The sequence below is a fragment of the Tasmannia lanceolata genome, unplaced genomic scaffold (assembly GCF_043159265.1).
Source record: "Tasmannia lanceolata isolate RefF3 unplaced genomic scaffold, GAP_Taslan_0.1 ptg000002l, whole genome shotgun sequence".
NCBI lineage: Eukaryota > Viridiplantae > Streptophyta > Magnoliopsida > Canellales > Winteraceae > Tasmannia > Tasmannia lanceolata.
The window spans coordinates 28,548,884-28,567,734 of record NW_027518679.1 but is presented as its reverse complement, the minus strand read 5'-3'; the positions used below and the strand labels follow the sequence as shown (position 1 = coordinate 28,567,734).

The 18,851-nt window shown below is 36.5% G+C and overlaps 1 protein-coding gene and 1 non-coding gene across 4 annotated transcripts; one reads left to right on the top strand and one right to left on the bottom strand.

Moving 5' to 3' along the window:
- Positions 1 to 863: 863 nt before the first annotated feature.
- On the top strand, positions 864 to 17,938 carry LOC143855109 (DEA(D/H)-box RNA helicase family protein). 3 transcript variants are annotated; one of them, XM_077365331.1, is made up of 8 exons: positions 864 to 1,527; positions 4,321 to 4,955; positions 9,516 to 9,710; positions 10,349 to 10,536; positions 13,472 to 13,685; positions 14,153 to 14,284; positions 15,170 to 15,342; positions 17,428 to 17,938. In XM_077365331.1, the coding sequence occupies exons 1-8, from the start codon at positions 1,158 to 1,160 to the stop codon at positions 17,663 to 17,665; spliced, it is 2,145 nt and encodes a 714-aa protein (XP_077221446.1). In that variant the 5' UTR covers positions 864 to 1,157; the 3' UTR covers positions 17,666 to 17,938. The 3 variants fall into 3 exon arrangements, with proteins under 3 accessions (XP_077221446.1, XP_077221517.1, XP_077221583.1); XM_077365402.1 differs by having other exon boundaries at positions 874 to 1,527; positions 4,339 to 4,955; XM_077365468.1 differs by having other exon boundaries at positions 1,246 to 1,527; positions 4,314 to 4,955.
- Positions 1,787 to 1,859, bottom strand: TRNAT-UGU (transfer RNA threonine (anticodon UGU)). The gene has a single exon. It is a non-coding gene; the product is annotated as a tRNA-Thr (tRNA).
- Positions 17,939 to 18,851: the final 913 nt, after the last annotated feature.

Below are 18,851 nucleotides of genomic sequence, written 5' to 3'. Positions count from 1 at the left end.
CAAACTGTTGTATGCTGTCTTGACAGCGTTTTGAGAAACTCAGGTTTTAAAAATCTCTCCTGCGTCCTAAGATTTCTAAAACCTGAAAATATGGGAGGATCTGCTACTCTCTTGCTAACGGAAAGAATGGCGAGGAGTAAAAAACGACGGCCTGTCCACTTCTTCTCTTGTCTCTTAGCTACAATTTTTAAGAAATCCCAAATTCTAAAATCTGCATATCCAAACAGCCCCTAACGTAAAGTACTCGGCTACAAAATTCTTCTGCAAAAAGGAGGAGAAGAGAGAGGCATTTGTAGAGAAAGTACTTCTCAATCTAAACCCAGCATTTTCAAAGAAAAATATTGGCAAATGTGAACACTAAAAGGCTGACGAATCATATAAATAAACGGTATGAAGAATAATTGGTTGTTTAGTACCTTGTACCTCATATACCATCCATTCCCAAATTGCCGCCAAACCAATATAGTGAAATTTTTGGGAGGGAAATGGGATTTCGAAAAACTTTTCCAAAATTTCATGCTTTTCCATTGTTTGATTACACATGAAAAAAGTGCGTTGCAGCACCCTAGTTTAAGTTTTATTTACTGGGACCTCTAATTTATAGTGTTTGCCTTAAAATTTATCATTTCCGATACAGTGGAAAATTTTAAAAAAATCTTAGGTCTTGCAATCCAAACAGTCTGTCATCATTTTCGCCCTTTTTTGAACCAAACACCTGAAACGGAATAGGATACCGATTCCACGGCCTGATTCCAGGCAATCCAAACGATTAAAAAACTCCCCCTCAAAAGTCACAGATACAGAAGGGAGATGATTTTTCCACCCCAGTAGGATTATGCGCCCACTGTGTTAACGTGATTTGACGTCAGAAAGGTTACTCATAAATTCGCACCCCCTAGGATTATTCGCACCCTTCTAACGTGACTTGCCGTCAAAATGGAGGACCCTCCGGCGGGGCGAATTTATATTCCTACATGAGGTGAATAATCCCGTCAGAAAGCATTAAAGTCTGCCCCCAATTCCGTTGCAAGGGAGGCGGATAATCCTACAGAGGGGGGTTTGAAACAATGATCTCCCAAACAGAATAGTATCTTATCCAAGAGAGTTTTAGTACAAAACCCTAGTTCAGTAACCAAGTAAAAAGGAAGAACAAAATCATGCTCATAAAATCTCCTCTTCACTTCCCCTCATACCTAAATTCTCATTCTCATGGCAAAATCTCACAACCCTATTCTTCCCTTTTCCATAATCATCAACTCTTCTGCTCAAAATCCGTTCGCCTGAGCCGGAAAAAATGGCCGGAAAAGAGGTTTTCCGTCAAGGCCGGTTATACTCGAAAGATGACGGGAACTCCCGGAGCTTATCATCTGATCGACGATGAGACCGGCGAGAAATTCATCGTTTGGGGAGGAATTGAAGACGAAAATGCTGATTTTCAGATCCCTTCTAAGGAAGTTTTGTTATGGAATTCTGGTAGAGGTAGATCAGAGGGAAAAAATCAGAAAAATGGTGGTAGATTTGAAGGAGGTATGATTTTTTGAATGTTGCTTTGCTTTGGTTGAATTTGTTAAATTAGAGATTTGTGTTAATTTTGATTGCTTACAATTAGCCCTAAAACAGTGCTTATATAGGACACTTAGATGAGTCCCACTTATATTCCTTGGTCTCAATTAGCCCTAAAACAGTGCTTATATTCCTTGATTGCTTACAATTAGCCCTAAAACAGTGCTTATATTCCTTGGTCTCAAGGAAAGATGATCAATCCTGATAAAAAAAAAATAGAGAAAGCCGACTATCGGAATCGAACCGATGACCATCACATTACAAATGCGATGCTCTAACCTCTGAGCTAAGCGGGCTCATATAACAGAAATAGTGCGTGAATAGGAATTCGGGAAACTATTGGGATCTTAGTTAGCTATTAGCTATTAATAATTATTAATATTAATTATTATAACATATTAATAATTATTAATATAATATGAATTCTGATTTTATTTTTTATTATTTTCTATTTTATTATTTATTATTTATTATTTCATTTATCAGTAGTCACTAGCACTAGAATTTTGTTTTTCATTCAAATCAAATTTAAAAAAAGCAAAATAATACTATATGTTAAACTACCGTTCCTCCAAAAGCTTAAGCTGTTAGAGAAAGGCGTTATTAATCTTTTATACCTTAACACTCCCCCTCACGTGTGGCCCACTTGGCAAACACGTGGCACATGTGGTCCCACTTTGGGCCAACCATCGCATGTGGATTTTTGCTATCCGGGAGGTTTGAACTCGAGACCTTTGGCTCTGATACCAAGTTAACTTACCAACTTCTCCACAAGCTTAAGCTTTTGGAGAAAGGCGTTATTAATCTTTTATACCTTAACACTCCCCCTCACGTGTGGCCCACTTGGCAAACACGTGGCACATGTGGTCCCACTTTGGGCCAACCATCGCATGTGGATTTTTGCTATCTGGGAGGTTTGAACTCGAGACCTTTGGCTCTGATACCAAGTTAACTTACCAACTTCTCCACAAGCTTAAGCTTTTGGAGAAAGGCGTTATTAATCTTTTATACCTTAACACTATATACATATGAAATAATTATATATTATATATTGTATATAGAATATGACTATAACTATTAGTTATAGCAGTTATACACGAATCACTTTAAATACAAGAAGCCACGTAGGTGGATTAGTCCGAGTGGAGAGAACAAAAAAGGATTGAACTGGAAATCTTTTCTGGAGATATCCATTTTCTTGGAGAGACAAATAAGATCTCCCAGCACAGCGGCATCTTGATACCACCAGGAACGGGAAAAGAATAAAAAAAAAAAAAAAAAATTGGATCTACGTCCAACGGATCACACTTACCAAGAAAAAGTATTTTGTTTCAGTTCGATCCGTAGTCACATATGGAATAGCTGATGGCATCAATTTAGCAACGCTTCTTCCCCAGGATCTGTTGCAAGAAAGGGATAATGTGAAATTGTCGAAATTTAAAACCTTGCATACAAGTAGTCTTTTTGAAATTATTGAAAAATTTTATGATAGAAATTGTGTCTTTGAACAAGGACTGACCCTTCCCTCAAAGTGGGTTGAAAGGCTGATCTTCCATCTAAGAAGATCCATCACGTTGCGAACCTATTCAGGTTTGTAATAACATTAACTTAGAAAGATAAAGATGGGAATGGAAACATCCTAATCTTGCCTAACTACCACATTTACTTAGTTGCCTAATCAACCAAAATGACTCAATCTGCCAAATCTAACACACTAACAAGTTAATGGTGAGATTTCATTTCTCACACTCTAACAGAATTGTTGGAATAGAAATCATATAATTTGGTCTGAGAAGCTAAGCTTCTCGCTTGAATTTGTGTGAAGTGCGTGTGTTGGGTGATTGAAGAGAGCTGGTTCGATTTTTTAGGTGATTTGTTTTGTGAGTGTTCAATGCTATTAAAAATGAGAAGCCCGTATTAGATGATTTAATTGTGAGTGTTCAATGCTATTAAAAATAAGAAGCTCCTGAAATGATGACTGGCTCTCGATTCGTTCGGTTTTCAGCCTGGAAATCGTGACTGTGGCGAGCTAAATTGTGACTTGTGCAACTGCATTATCACTATTTATCTTTTTGAATCAGTGAATTTGAAAACCAATGGAAAAAGATTCATAACTGCAAGAGGTCTTATAAGGATTTTGCATCACAGTGTCGTTTTCGTTAGTGGCTTCATTGGAAAGAAAAGCAACAAAAATCAATAATGCTTTAATAATCAAGAGTCTCGTAAATTTCTTTCTGTTATTCAGTTTCTTGTTTGAAGGTTGATATCTGTGCCTAAGTCATAGTTCCAAAGGGTCTTGGAAGTTTTTTTTTCCTAAATAGAGAATCACTCCCACGGTGCAGATAATCTAGATAACTCGCCCAAGTCAAAAGATTTCGTAAGGAATTGTTTAAACCTGATTATTTATGGCCGATCTAATGCTACTCTTTTAAGAACAAGTCATGACTTTTTATGGCTTGTTTTCTGGAATATCTTGTTTGATTCGGATAATTCCTGTGTCCACCCAGTGATTCTGATAACCTTGATTTTGAGTTCAGATAATTCCTGTGTCAAGCCAGTGATTCTGATAACCTTGATTTTGAGTCAGAAATGCAAAGGCGAAAGTATGGAAACAATGATGAATATTTCCCTTGTGTGTTTGTAGATTAATAGGCTATTAGCATCAAGATGTAGCTTTCTTATCTTTCAGTCACCTGTAGTGTTAGTAAATTCAGGTTATTCTGATTATCTTTTCGCATTCATTTCCTAAGGTTGCAGAGGTTTTTGATACCACAGGAGTCAAACCAACCACGGCTGTTGCCAACAGCGGTAAACCCACATCAAATAGAAGCATCTATGCGGCAAGTTTTGGTAAATTAAAGGCCCAGCGTGTGAGAGCACTTATTAAAAAATCCTCTGGAATTAAGAAAGAAAATGCTGATGCCGGTAGGGAACTAGATTTGGAGCCTTCACAAGTTGCCTCGGATGCTTCTGATTCAGAAGTTGAATTCGTTGTGAGAAGGACAAATGCGGGCTTGCTTGGATATAAGGGAAAAATGTTGGGAGTGGCCCGCCCAAAAGATGCAAAAGATACTGTGCAAAATAGAAAGATAACTCGGGAAACAAATTCCAAGGATCTTTCTAATGCCCAAGTCACGTTGCCAAAACCTCATGAAGGAGTTACTGAATTGAATGTTTCTGTTCCAAGAGCCGCATCCTCCTTAAGGGGATGGAGTAATGCCAGTTCCACTCAGAGGACTGCCGTTGATTCAACAAACCTTTTAAAGCAGCGGAAGAAACCATTCTCGGATGGTGGATTTTTTAGTAGGAAGTCATTTAAAGATTTGGGATGTGGTGATGATATGATTGAATCATTGAAGGCACAACTTTTCCACCGTCCTTCTCATATTCAGGTACATTTTATGAAAATTTCTCTCCAAGAACATGTCACATACTCATGTGATAGCATGGTAACTATTCCACGGATTAATGGATTAACCATATATTTGCTGACCGACTTATTCTCTGATAGTGATATTCATTCTCATTATTTTATGTGCTCTCATTCATTGAGACATTGAGAGCACATTGCATTTTCTGTAGGGATTAATTTACTCTACTTGACTTTTGACCCTGCATCAAACACCACTATATTTTCATTAAGATACTTTTGTTTATCTTTTTCCCCTTCATCTGGTATTGTTTCCATACTATTCATAAACTTCTAGTGAACTCCTTACTTGGATATATTTTCTTTAATCTTATGCTGTAGCTACAATAATACCCTTCAGTAAAATATACATCACTTATATGTATAAAGGTTTTTGATTGGATCTGCTAAAACCAAATTGCAAATTAAGCTATATGTTCAACTGAAACCCTTTTGCATTCCTTTGTAGGGAATCATTATTCTCTTTCATTATTGTTATTGTGCCGCAGAAATAAAATAATAACCACAAGCTTCAAACTTGAATTGAACCCAAAACAAAACCAAGTACCTATCATAATAAATGACAAGAAGGGAGAGTAAGATATGATGTTGTCTCAGAGAAAAGGTGAAACTACTCGTGTTAATTTCAATTTTCGTACTGTTACAAATAAAAGTACAAAGAGCCCTTATTTGGGCATTATATTTGCCCTTTAATGACTCCAAAACTTTATGAAGTAAAGACATCTAATCATGGTGACTTACAACTTTAAAACAGATCAAAAGACTTCTACTCAGATTCTAATCACACTTATATCTTAATAAATGACAAGAAGGGAAAGTAAGATATGATGCTGTCTCAAATAGAAAAGGCAAAACCACTTGCGTTAGTTTCAATTTTCGTACGGTTACAAAACTAAGTACAAAGAGCCCTATTTGCCCCTAGTTTCATTATATTTTCCCCTCTATGACTCCAAAACTTTCTGAAGTAAAGATTACTAATCGTGGTGACGTACAACTCTAAAACAGATCAAAAGACTTCTACTCAGATTCTAATCACACTTCGTAATAGAAACTCTCCAAAGAAAACTAAACAAAACTCCTTTAGAAATATAACATCATATCCTAAGTTCCTAACTTTCTATCAATGAACCAGTCCTAATTCAATCTTCCTACTTCAACTTATACACCCTCAATTTAAATATAAACTCTAGAATCTTTGAACAGTCTCGTTTTTTTCCAAAACATAGCCTTCCTAAAACCAAAACAATATTCTGAAAATTCAAATAAAAATCATCAAAATTCATATAGCTTTCTTTCCTCAATGGCCATCGTTCCTTTTCCAGTTTATGGTTTGAAGGACTTATGTGTTTGCGCTGCATCAATCCCCTTTCCCAACCACACCCCTTTGTTTGGAGAAAATTTGACTCTAGAAAATTGATAATTGTATTGGATCATCTTAAAATTTTCGAATGAAGTTGTTGTAACCGCTTCCATCGAATGAGGTATTTAGGATACAACTTTATACATTTCTTAATAAATAGTCCATAAATGAACATGTTGAAACCCCTTACATCGAATGAGGTATTTGGTATAGAACTTTATACCTTTCTTTCTTTCTGAATGGTGAGAACTATATTAAGATAAAGATTGGAAATTGCGGCCGAGTTTGTTGGAACATAAGGGGAACAGAAGACGGAATACAAGCAAAAACACAAAGGCCCTAAAGGGAGTAGGAAATCAAAGATATCTAGAGTCTCTCTGCTCACCCATGCCCTAGCTAATCTATTCGTGTCATCATTGGCTGATCTCCGCATGGTGAAAAGTGAAAACGAACATGAGAGCCTGCTGTTTGCTCCTGGATCTCATCTACCATTTCATCAAACCTCCAATGGTGAGTACGGCTGCGATCCAGCCAACTGATTTCATTGAACGAGTCTCCCTCTTCTTGACTAATTTGATGCCCTGCAAGACTAATCTCATCTTCGCTTCATTGGAATCTGCGATCTCAATGGGGCTAGAGAAAGCCCACCTAGTCATGCCCTGATAGTCCGTAAATACATCTTTCTTATCTGCAGGTCTTGGAATGCCTAGACTTGATCCATCGAAGTTTAGTTTTATTCACCTTTGATCAAGAGGAGACCATTGCAGCGATGGAGCTTTCATGCTCTCCCCCGAGTAGCATATCTCTCTCTAGCATCTCCGTAAAGTAGGAACTGGAGATAAACCTGAAACTAAGAAGAATATTAACCCAAGCAATGGTTAGCGATATGATTTTTGTGAATAAGTAATGTGGGATTTTAACCATGCCCCGAATATCCTGTCATTTCTTTCCTTTCAAATAGCCCATATCAAGGCCAATAGCACAACTCTCCATAATATCCTCCCTCTGCTCCTCTAAGGATCTAACATCCAACAATCTAGGAGATCTACCAACTGCTCAAGGAAGACCCACTATAAACCAAATCTCCCAAGAATGCGACACCAGATCTCTTTGGCAAACTTGCAATGTAAGAATGTAAGATCAACCGACTCTCTTTCCTCTATACATAAGGCACAATTATCAATGATAAGCATCTAACAATTACAAAAATGATCCACCGTCTGAATCTTGTTTTACACTATAGTCCATCTGAACGTGCATACCCTAGGAGGAACTGGAATGCTTCACACTCTGGCAAGCTGCGAGGAGAGAGGATGAGGGTCAAGATGGGCAGTAGAAGGATTCGATGATGGATACCCCGTACGAGCTCCAGACTCAAATCCTTTTGTCTTTTCTTGATTTCTTTATGTACCCATATTCCAATAGATTCAGAAGATGACTAATGCCATCTATTTCAACTCTAAACTTAATTTTTCAGGACATCCGACCCTCCCACTGAAAGCACTCCATGAAAAAGGCATCCTTATATGATGCCACCACATACAAATGAGGGAACTTTGTAGCCAAAATTAACTCCTCGCACCATTTGTCATGCCAAAACTTTATCCTATCCCCCTAATAAGCTCTGTGTCTAATCCCTTCCTCAAACTTATGTTTAATCTTTAAGATATCTCTCCAAATTGTCAGCCCCTTACTTCTAAATTGATCATCAGAAATCCTCCTGCATGGATAGGAACTTTATACTTTCTTCACAAATAGTCCATTCAAAAAAAAAAAAAGGGCGGCCCAGTGCACGAGGCTCCCGCCATTGCGGGGTCTGGGGAGGGCTAGATGTACGCAGCCTTACCCCTGCTTTGCAGAGAGGCTGTTTCCGTGACTCGAACCCGTGACCACCAGGTCACAAATAGTCCATTCATATACTTCAAAAATTCTGGGTTTTACAAAAGCATATTCTTGTTAAGTCACGAGATCATTATGAATGCCGAGTTCAAAAGCCTTATCTTCTTTGAGAAATCGACTGATTTAAATTGATTCTTGCATATCAAAATTAGAAATCAAATGTAACCTGCAAAATTATTAACTAGACACCATCATCAATGTAGCCTTCATCCTCTTTCACAGATTTAGCAATATCTTCATCATAAATTGTCTCATCGAATGCTGTTTATAGATCCTCTTGTTCATCATTCATCAAACTTGGTGCCCTATAAAACTCATGAATCATTCACCTTCTCTTCCAAATACTCATTGTAGTCTGAATCATGACTTCTGGAAAAATTCTTTATTACTTTATCTTCGATTGCGTGTTGGATGAATTTGAACTCTTCTTCGTCGAAGGCATCATTTTCCATTTTGCATTTAAGTTTGGTTCTCGAAACTCTCCTGTGCTGATTTTCTCCAAATTGAACTCCACACTTCTCAGGTTTATTTGGGCTTGATTTCCATGTTGGACTCCTTTTGATTGATCGATGGAATTTTCTAAAGGATGCCTGCCTCCTTCACTGTAGCATCGGAAAATCCCTCAATGAATGAAAATATGGAAATTAAGATATAGTGTTGTCTCAAAGAGAAACAACAGAGAGAAGGAAAAACAACTTTCTTTGATTTCAATTTCCCTACAATCATACTTTACCCTTATATGACCCCAACACTTCCCAAAGTAAGGACTTCTAATCCTGGATACTTTCCAGCTTTAAAACAGACCAATAAACTTCTTTTTAACTCAGATTCATAATTTAATATCACACTTTAAAATAGAAACTTTCCAAAGAACCAAATGTCCTCTAAAAATATAAGTTCATACTATAACTTTCTAACTATAAACTAGCCCAATTCAACCTTCTTACTTCAATTTAAGCCTCCTCAATTCAGAATAGAAGCTACAGAAGCTTCAAATTATATCACATTTTTTTTTGAAAGATGGACTTCCTAAAACCCAATAAATATATTTCCCAAAAAAATGCAATAACAATCTCCAAAATTCTGATAGTTTTTTTTTCCTTCAAAGGTCATCCTTCTCCAATTTCTAGTTCAAGGATCTATATATTTGTGCCACACCACATTACTTCTTTTCTAACGTGTGTAATGATTCTTACTCAGTTGAAGTGTTTGATGGCGAGCATGAGTTAAGTAGTGACTGAAAGTTTTAATACATAACTGTAGGCCATGTCTTATATACCTGTTTTGGAAGGAAAAAGTTGCATTATAGCCGATCAAAGTGGATCTGGGAAGACATTAGCGTACCTTGCCCCAGTTATACAATGTCTAAGGGAAGAAGAGCTCCAAGGACTTGGTAAATCCTCATCAGGAAGCCCTCGGGTAGTTGTATTGGTGCCAACTGCTGAATTAGCTTCTCAGGTTGGTAGGCCGTGCACAATTAGTTATTTTCTCATAATTATTTTTTTCATAGATTTCCTTTTTTGAATGGCTTTTTTCATAATTTTCCTTCTAATTATCTCTATTTGGAAATTGTTATTTACGAGCAAATGATTTTCTTGTTATAGAAGTCTTTAGTTGTGTATCCTCTATTTTGCTTCTTTTTTATTCTTTTGAAAAATGTAACTTTCACTCTTGAAAATTGCAAATGCATCTACTGTGGAACATTTTCTCTCGAACAGTTATAAATTTCTTCAAACTTTTTTTTTTGACTTACCTTTCAAGTTGATTACTGTTTTTAATCATCACTTGCACGGAAAAATTTATAGGTTCTCAAAATTGTAAGGATGATCCAGGGCAATTTTGAAAATGTTAAGAACATTTCAGTAGTGTAATAATATATGAATAACATTCCCTAACAAGAGTGCAAAAACGATTTAGGTAAATAATTTGTGAACTGTTAAAGATATTGCACACTCTGTGTCTTTGTCGTACTTCTGGACTGAAATGTAGAAGCTAAATTGTTGGGTTTTTTTTTTTTTAGCTAACTTCATTCATATGGACCATGCATGATGCCTTTAGATTGCTTTTATCTCATGCAATACCTTTAACTTCTGCAGCTGTTAAATAATTGCCGCTCCATAGCAAAATTTGGGGTCCCGTTCAGGTCTATGGTGGCAACTGGTGGTTTTCGACAGAAAACTCAATTGGAAAACCTTCAGGAGAGCTTAGATGTTCTTATAGCAACACCTGGTCGTTTCAAATACCTACTTCAAGAAGGCTTTTTGCAATTGACCAACCTTAAATGGTAAGGTATCCCAATTAGCAACAACTGCATGATCTTGTAGTTCCAGTTTTAGACAAGATAAAATGTAACCTAAAGCTAAAGGTTTGTGATACACTGTTACATATTGAAGTTGGTTGTCACATTACCTTCTTTCTGCATCCTTCTATCTATTAATGTCATTGGCTGACTAAAAAATTCATCCCAAATGAAATTATGCTATACTTTTTGAAAGATCAAAAGAACATGAGAATATAAATTTGTTCCCTATCCCACACTACTTTGCAATCATTCCCAGATGCTAAATATTTCCGTCATTGAAACCATAACTTTTGTGATTCTGATTTACTAACATTTCGTGAGCTTTACTGTTGTAAATTTTGAGGCTTCAATTTTACAAGTGGGAAGTTATATATTAGTTTCACAAAACAACACAACTTTCACTCTTCTGAGGATAGTATTATTTCATCCTAAAGTGGTATCACTCATAAAATGAAATAGCTCTTAGACTCAGTGCAGAAATGAAATATTATTTCATCCTAAAGTGGTATCACTCATAAAATGAGTAGCCTTGGTCTCAGTGCAGAAATGAAAGTGAACTTGCATCACTGGAAATTCCAGAAGAACTGAAACTAATGCCACATTTTACCTTCCCAAATAAGACTATGACCATGTTATAGACTTATAGGATTGAAATACACCAAATATCCTTAGGGTCATGAACAAGTGCGACAGGTTCACATGACAATGATAAGAAAGTGCTAGCAACTCACCAAGTGTCTTTCAATGTATCAATTGGTTAGGGTTACCAATATCAAATTGTGGGTAGAAAGTTTCTGACGTTCCCTAACTATTATTGAATCAAGAATTAATTATATTTTGGAAGTAGTGAAAGGATCAAGGGTTTGGAAGTGTCATCCTGTTTACAGCCATTTTTTGAATTTCTTGAGCAATCATACACCAATAGATGAATGTTGGTGGTTATTTTCAAATGTGGTGACCTGTTCAAAGTGGAAGTTATAAGTAGTGGTGACATGTGCAAAGTGGAAGTTACAAGCAGTGGTGACATGTGCAAAGTGGAAGTTACAAGTAGCGGTGACATGTGCAAAGTGGAGTTACAAATAGTGGTGACATGTTCAAAGAGGAAGTTGTTGTTGGGAAAAACTGCATAAGGAGACTATACAAGGAGATGGCTGCATCAAGGGAAGAAGTCCCAGAACCAACATCAAACATTTCTTGGCATTTACAGTTATCTTTACCCTATCCAAGTTGCACCCCTAGTTGGCTTTCGTTACCTCTTCATGATTTTCTATTATTATTAGATGGATTAGAACTTTAAAATTGGCAATGACAATAGTATAGTATTAGAAAATGTATCCCCATATCCTAGGTTTTAAGGATCCCTGGCCATGCACCCAAAAAAAACAGATTGGATCCTTGCGTTACCTGTATGCTAAGGTTTTGGGGTTTAGGGATCTTGGACCCTATCCCTTGCCATAGGTTACCAGTATCAATATCCATTTAATGTATGTAAACGTGCGATTTGACATTGCTATATACTTTCATGTGCCCCTTGAACATCTCAGTCAGCTATTCTTGCTTCTTCCTGATGTAAAAGCTTAACCACATGAAAATGCGTAAGTTCTTTGGTTCAGCAAGGTATGTAATGAAAATTATTTTCTTTCAATAATGTGTTTCCTTGGTTTTTTTTTTTTTTTTTGAATGGTCATAGTAGTGTTTCCTTGTTAATTGTCTCTAAAAATAGGATTAGCTATCTTTTTTCTTTACCAACTTTTTTTGTCTTTTCTCTGACTGGCACACTCATATGTGGTTTTGAATTACTCCATGAGCAACCTTGGGGAATGTACATTATGTCGTTTAGTGTGACTGGTGCTATCATTGGTCTTTAATTACAGTTTCAATTTTTTTACTGCTGAAGAATAAAAAATCAAAACTATGGTCATGATCCAATGATGGAACAGTTCACAGAGATTACAATATGGTTCTTATAGAGCATCCTCTACAAGGTTATAAAAATTTTTGTTAGCTTTGTATATAATGAGAGTTGACTGATTTCATCGTAAGATTTTTAATGATATGGTTGCCACTTACAGATGAAACATCTTATTGGACACAAAGGTACCACATAGGAGATTTCCTTTGCTTATGTTGGTGAAATAAGCTACCCCAGATAGGAGATTTCATTTGCTTAATGCTTTAACTGTCATTTTCACAAAATGAAGATTTATGTAGGCATTGTAATAGGAAGAAAAGCAAGGTTAGCTAGGCCACTGAATGTGTGACTACCATAGAAGTGGGGAGAAAGGGGTTTTGTGAAAAGTTAACATGGAAAAGGCCTTTGATAGAGTTGAATGGAGTTGTTTGAATCACATCACGAGTAAAGTAGGCTTTGGAGAAAGATGGATGGGATGGATCAGCAGATGTGTCACGTCTACTTGGTGCTCGGTTTTAGTTAACAGGTCACCCCATGATGCTTCCATTATCCCTAGGCCAATTTTCAAAGGGTTAAAGGAGGGTGGTCTGCCAGACCACCAAATTATATTTGGCCTTCTTGGTTCCTGTTGATGGAATAACGTGATGGGAACCCACCCAGTTATAGCGTGGGTCCCCAACTGAACATATATGTTTCCCATCTATTCCATCAACGATATCCAAGGGGGGATAAGAAATCTGGTGGTTCATAAACTCCAAAATGAACCTCTTAATTTTTGTAGACAGGGGGAAAGACTTCCTTTCTATAGTTATGGTGCTTCTGACTAATTTATTTTCAAAATTAAAATTACTGAGAAAATGACATGCTTATCAATAATTACTTTTTAATGATATTATCAATAATTACTTTTTTAGTCAGTTTAGTAATTTCATTCTATCACAGGTTACTATACAATGAGAAGTACCTTATGAGATACTAACATGCGTATTACTCTATATGCTGTAGTGTTGTGTTTGATGAGGTAGATATACTCTTTGGCGATGAAGGCTTCAAACAAGTGTTGCAAAACTTAATTAATTCTGCACCCGTAACCACTCAATATCTTTTTGCCACTGCAACTTTACCAGTGGACATCTACAACAAGCTTGTTGAATTGTTTCCTGACTGTGAAGTTGTCATGGGACCCGGCATGCATCGGACAAGCTCTGGCCTTGAAGAGGTTGGTTCATCCAATGTTTCGTTATTCATTTCTGAGGATGTTTTTAGCCTTACCAGTGTCATTATACAATAATATAGGCAGATATTAATTCATATAATTTAGATCAATAAATATTTTTAATTTGAGGTATGTTAGAGCTGTATAAAAAAATTGTACATAGTTATAACACTAAAGGAACTAAATGAGTAAATAAATTTAGGTGTTATCTAAATCATCATGCTGACATGTCTTTTTTTTTTTAAATGGTAAAATATAAAAAAGTTTTAACACGTCATGTAGGCCTAGTCAGCATGATTGACATGTTAAAACTTAAAACGTTAATGAAATTAAGTATAAGTTTTGGCCTAGCATGACCCTTCTGTGATACAGTAAGAGATGCTTCATAGACTTGGGAGTATGGACATTTGCTGTTTGATGTGATTGATTTAAAACTGTAACTGGTTTTGACTTTACGGTTACACATGCAGGTTCTTGTAGATTGTAGTGGAGGCGATGGAGAGGAGAGATCCCCAGATACAGCTTTCATCAATAAAAGATCTGCTCTACTGCAACTTGTGGAGGAAAATCCAGTTCCTAAAACTATTGTTTTTTGCAATAAGGTTTGTCAGTAGATTATGTACCAACTTGTGTAATCAGTTATGGTTTTCTATCAGAAGTTTAGGCTCGGCAGATTTGAGTTGACTATATTTAAGTTTAGTAGAAAAGGTAAAAGAACAACAAAGAATTACAAATGAACACTTAATGAAGATAACAATTTTTCCCTTGTGTTGTTTGGAACTTACGTGGTACCTATCCAAGATTCCATTCCCTTTTTTTTTAGATATCCCTTTGATATCTCAAATAATCAGCCTTTCACCAAAAAATGCATCTTAAATTCCATTCCTCATTTTCTTAGATATATCTTTTTTACACTTTGTTTGGATTGCAGGACTTTTTTTGAAAGTTTGGAAACAAAAAAAATTTCTGTAACTTTTCTGATTTTCAATTGTTTGATTACAACACATGAAAAGGTAACTTAAACCGGCATCGTTCAAGTTTTATTTAGAGGGCCCTTCAATTTGTGATGATATCTTTCTAAATGAGTCATAATTATATCATTTCCTTCTAAATCGTGGAAAGGAAAACAAATTTCTATTCAAACATTTTCCCCAAGAAATGTTTTTCCTGCAACCCAAACAGGGCCTTATAGTTTATTACATTTTGTTTTTGTTTTTTTATTTTTGGAGTTCTGGTCAAATTCAAACAGTATGTTGTGTTTCATTTTATCCTTGATAGATCTTCTGTTGCCAAATCTTCCCCTTTGGATTATCTGCCTGTACGTTTTTTAGTTTTTTACAAATTATGATGCAAATTCAATATTAAAGCTGCTAAAACTAGCACTGGGTCGATTTTCCTTATTATTTTTCTAAACTTTGATGCTTATTCTAATTCTTTCCCTTCTACTTTGGTTGCTTATGCTGATGCTATTGCTTCTACTTCTGCAGATAGAAACATGTAGAAAAGTTGAGAATGTATTAAAACGTTTTGATAGGAAAGGAGTTCGTATTCAAGTGTTGCCATTCCATGCTGCTTTAGCGCAGGATTCCCGTCTTGCTAATATGAAGGAGTTCCTTGATTCACAATCTAAAGATTCTTTGTTTCTGATTTGCACTGATAGGTATTTTTATAATCTACCATTTTTACTATAGAAAAAATTTGGCAGTTATTCATGTCTTCCTTTTTGCCGAAATGGAAAAATAGCTTATTCATGTCTTCCTTTTTATGAAAAAGAAATAGAAATACAGAGAAGTGGGGCTTAGATGACCCCAACAAGACCATAATGTACAAACAAGAAAGCAAAAAATAGAAGAATACATCAAACTACAGTACCCTACTTGAAGAGAAGCCAAGGTTTCATGTTTCGGTTTCAATGTGTTTCTGTCGCGACATAAATGGAAACATGTCAGTTTTAGATGAACATTTCGGTAAAAATCCTGTAAATTATGGAAACGCATGGAAACATATGAAAATGCTGGATAATTAAGAACATATCAGTTACGGATGAAAAATTAAGACGTGTCAGTTACAGATGAAAAATTTGCTAAAATTCTTGTAAAATTATGGAGACATATGGAAGCATATGAAAATGATGGATAAATAAGATGAAACTTTAGGAAGTGCTAGAATAAGAAGAAATTCATACTGTAAAACCATCACATAAGTGAAATAAACAAAATAATCATATTGGTTTAATAACATCGAACACCTATTAACCCGTACAGGTGTGGCTCTTTAGCTTAAAGTCTTGGGTATGCTCCCCAGAGACGAGAGTTCGAATCCCCCTGGGCTTACCTGATGCGTGTGGTTTACGGGTGATTGCGCTCATCCGGAGGGAATTAGTCCCACTTTACAAAGTGGCGTGGGGACACCTGTACGTCATAAAAAAAAAACATCGAACACCTATTGACATGCACTGTCGTGCATGTTTGATAAGTCAGTACATATCACATTTCGCATGTAATCATATAAATATGTATACATTATACGTATGACACATTTCACGTGTAATTCATATAAATATAATTATGTAACACATATTGGTATAGTATACTAGTAGTATACTTATGGTTTTGGTGGGGATGGAAATAGAAACATGTTGCTCATTTCGTGTTAGTTTCTATGAAAATTTAAAACCATGAGGGGAGCACATTCTAGATACTTAAAGCTTATCTACCAACTCCCCGTCTAGTTAAAGAATCCACGGCTAGTTGGCAACTCTGGCCATCTGTATGTAAGATGGCGATAGAAGTCTTCAAGCCTAAGGTTTACAATGAAACCCACAGTCTTCACTTTAGTGTGATCTCCTTTTAGTTTTACACAAAGAGAACTGCATAGCTCCTTTTTGAAAATACAGAAATCTGCAAGAACTGCGTTGACTTTAATTTCATGGGAGTCTGCTACACCAATTGGACTATAGAATCATTTAATGACCTCACCCTTTTCATTCATACATTTTACTAATACTAGCATGCCTTGTTACCTCTTGAGCTACTATCGAAATTTAAGACAATTTGGGGAGGTGGAAGCCATCTAGCCTGGGGTTTATCCACAGTAGGAGAATCAGCGTCTAACCTTAATTCCCCCCAAAGAATTCCCTACGACTTAAAACATTATATAGACTCATATAGAATCTGACAACTAAAATAGAGTCACTTTGTTATTAAGGATGTGCCTCTTATGTGTAAAAACTTTGCCTGGGAACAATAGCGTTTCCCTTACCCGCTACTGAATGATTGCCCTCTGATCCAAGAGCATTCTTGGCTTATATAACCGGTCCAATTCTGGGTTATGAGCAATTCACATCTTAGCTCTTTGCATAGGCTTTAACAACCTTTGGTTGGTCTATCCTTCACACATGTTTCCACTTTACCAACCTTAATATGATATTGTAGTACATCAAAAACAACTGATGGATTTCACTCTAACCCAAATCCTTAGCTCTCTTTTGTGTCTGTGTTTGATTTTTGCCGGTGACTAAGTGGAGGCATATGATATTTGATTTATTACAAATTGTTAATTTACTAATTTAGCTTGATGGAGTTGCTCCTTTTGTTCATTTTTCCATTCCTTTCGAAATGCTCTCCGCATCCAAATAATCTTTTCGTAGATTAATGTGTCTTATTATTGTGGATGAAAACACCAAAACTTAAAAAAAAAAAACATTCAAGAGTTGTGACTGACTTGCTCAAAACTTTTGTTTCAGAGCATCACGAGGTATTGACTTCACTAACGTGGATCATGTGGTCCTCTTTGATTTCCCACGGGATCCAAGTGAGTATGTCCGCCGTGTTGGAAGAACTGCTAGGGGTGCTGGAGGTAAGGGAAAGGCATTTGTGTTTGTAGTTGGGAAGCAGGTTTCTCTAGCACAAAGGATCATGGAAAGAAACTTAAAAGGCCATCCATTGCATGATGTACCATCTTCATATGAACTGGTAAGATAGGCTCTGTAAATTCATACACTCAGCCCTTTTTATACTCTTGAAATGTACATTCTCCCAGGAATCTGATAGAAAGTACAAAAAGGGCATGCAAAGTTGCTATGTATCCATCTTGCCTGAAACTTTGAAACAGGTGAGATTTCATGAGGTTTCTTCTAACTTCAAAGGGGTGATCAGAAAATTTAGTTGAAATTACAAAAATAGGAAAAGCAAATCATTTTTCCTGTACATGGCTTTCACTGCATTTGTTTTAGTTGAAGTTGGTTGGTTTTGGTATTTGCTTCAACTTCTTTTCAAGAAACAATCTGTTCTTTAATGTGTATGGGTAGTTAGATAATCACTGTTGGCCTTCTTTCCTGACCCCACCATGGATGATCAATGGTGCAAATTTTACTCCAATAGAAGATTCTCAACCATCTGATTGGTTCCCTTAAGAGGGGTTGTTAAAATTGTTTTAAGGGATTACCTATGAAGTTACATAGCAAGCTGATTCAAGGGTCCTATGGAGAGAGCATGAGAAATCTGTTTCATATTTTTGTTCATTTGAGCATGTTTATGAGGGGTCTTTACACGGTGGGAGGAGGGGAGGGCATCAAAAAAAAAAAAATTCCGTAATTTTCCATATACTCCTCATGCTCCCCCCTCCATCTCTCACAACTGGCCTCACTATTATTCCATGGAATATTTTTTCATAGTATCCAGACAGGCCCTTAGTGTAGTGTTATTACTAAGACCAAGATGGAACGATGGATCCAAAGGATCCCATCGTTAATGGGCAGGATTTAAGCACAACAGTTGGATCCGTACCATGTCCATTGGACTCGTATTCATATCCATTGGATAGTGCCAATGAAGATATTTAGAATTAATTTTGGGAACTGTTATCAGCACTACTGTATTTTGATGAGGGCACTCCTCATTTTAATAAAAGTAGGTATGGCCCGCACCATAGGATGATCCAAACCGTCCATTAGATGGGCCACAGCCTAAATAGGTTGTGCCCCAAAAGCCATTTCCATACGCTGATCGTATTCCTCCAATCTGGATGTTAGAGGGTTGATCCTAACCCTCTATAGATTGAGGGTTAGAATCAACCTATGGAAATAATTTTTGGGGGACAACCTATTCAGGCTATGGCCCATCTAATGGACGGTTTGGATCATCCTATGGTGCAGGCCATACCGTTGTT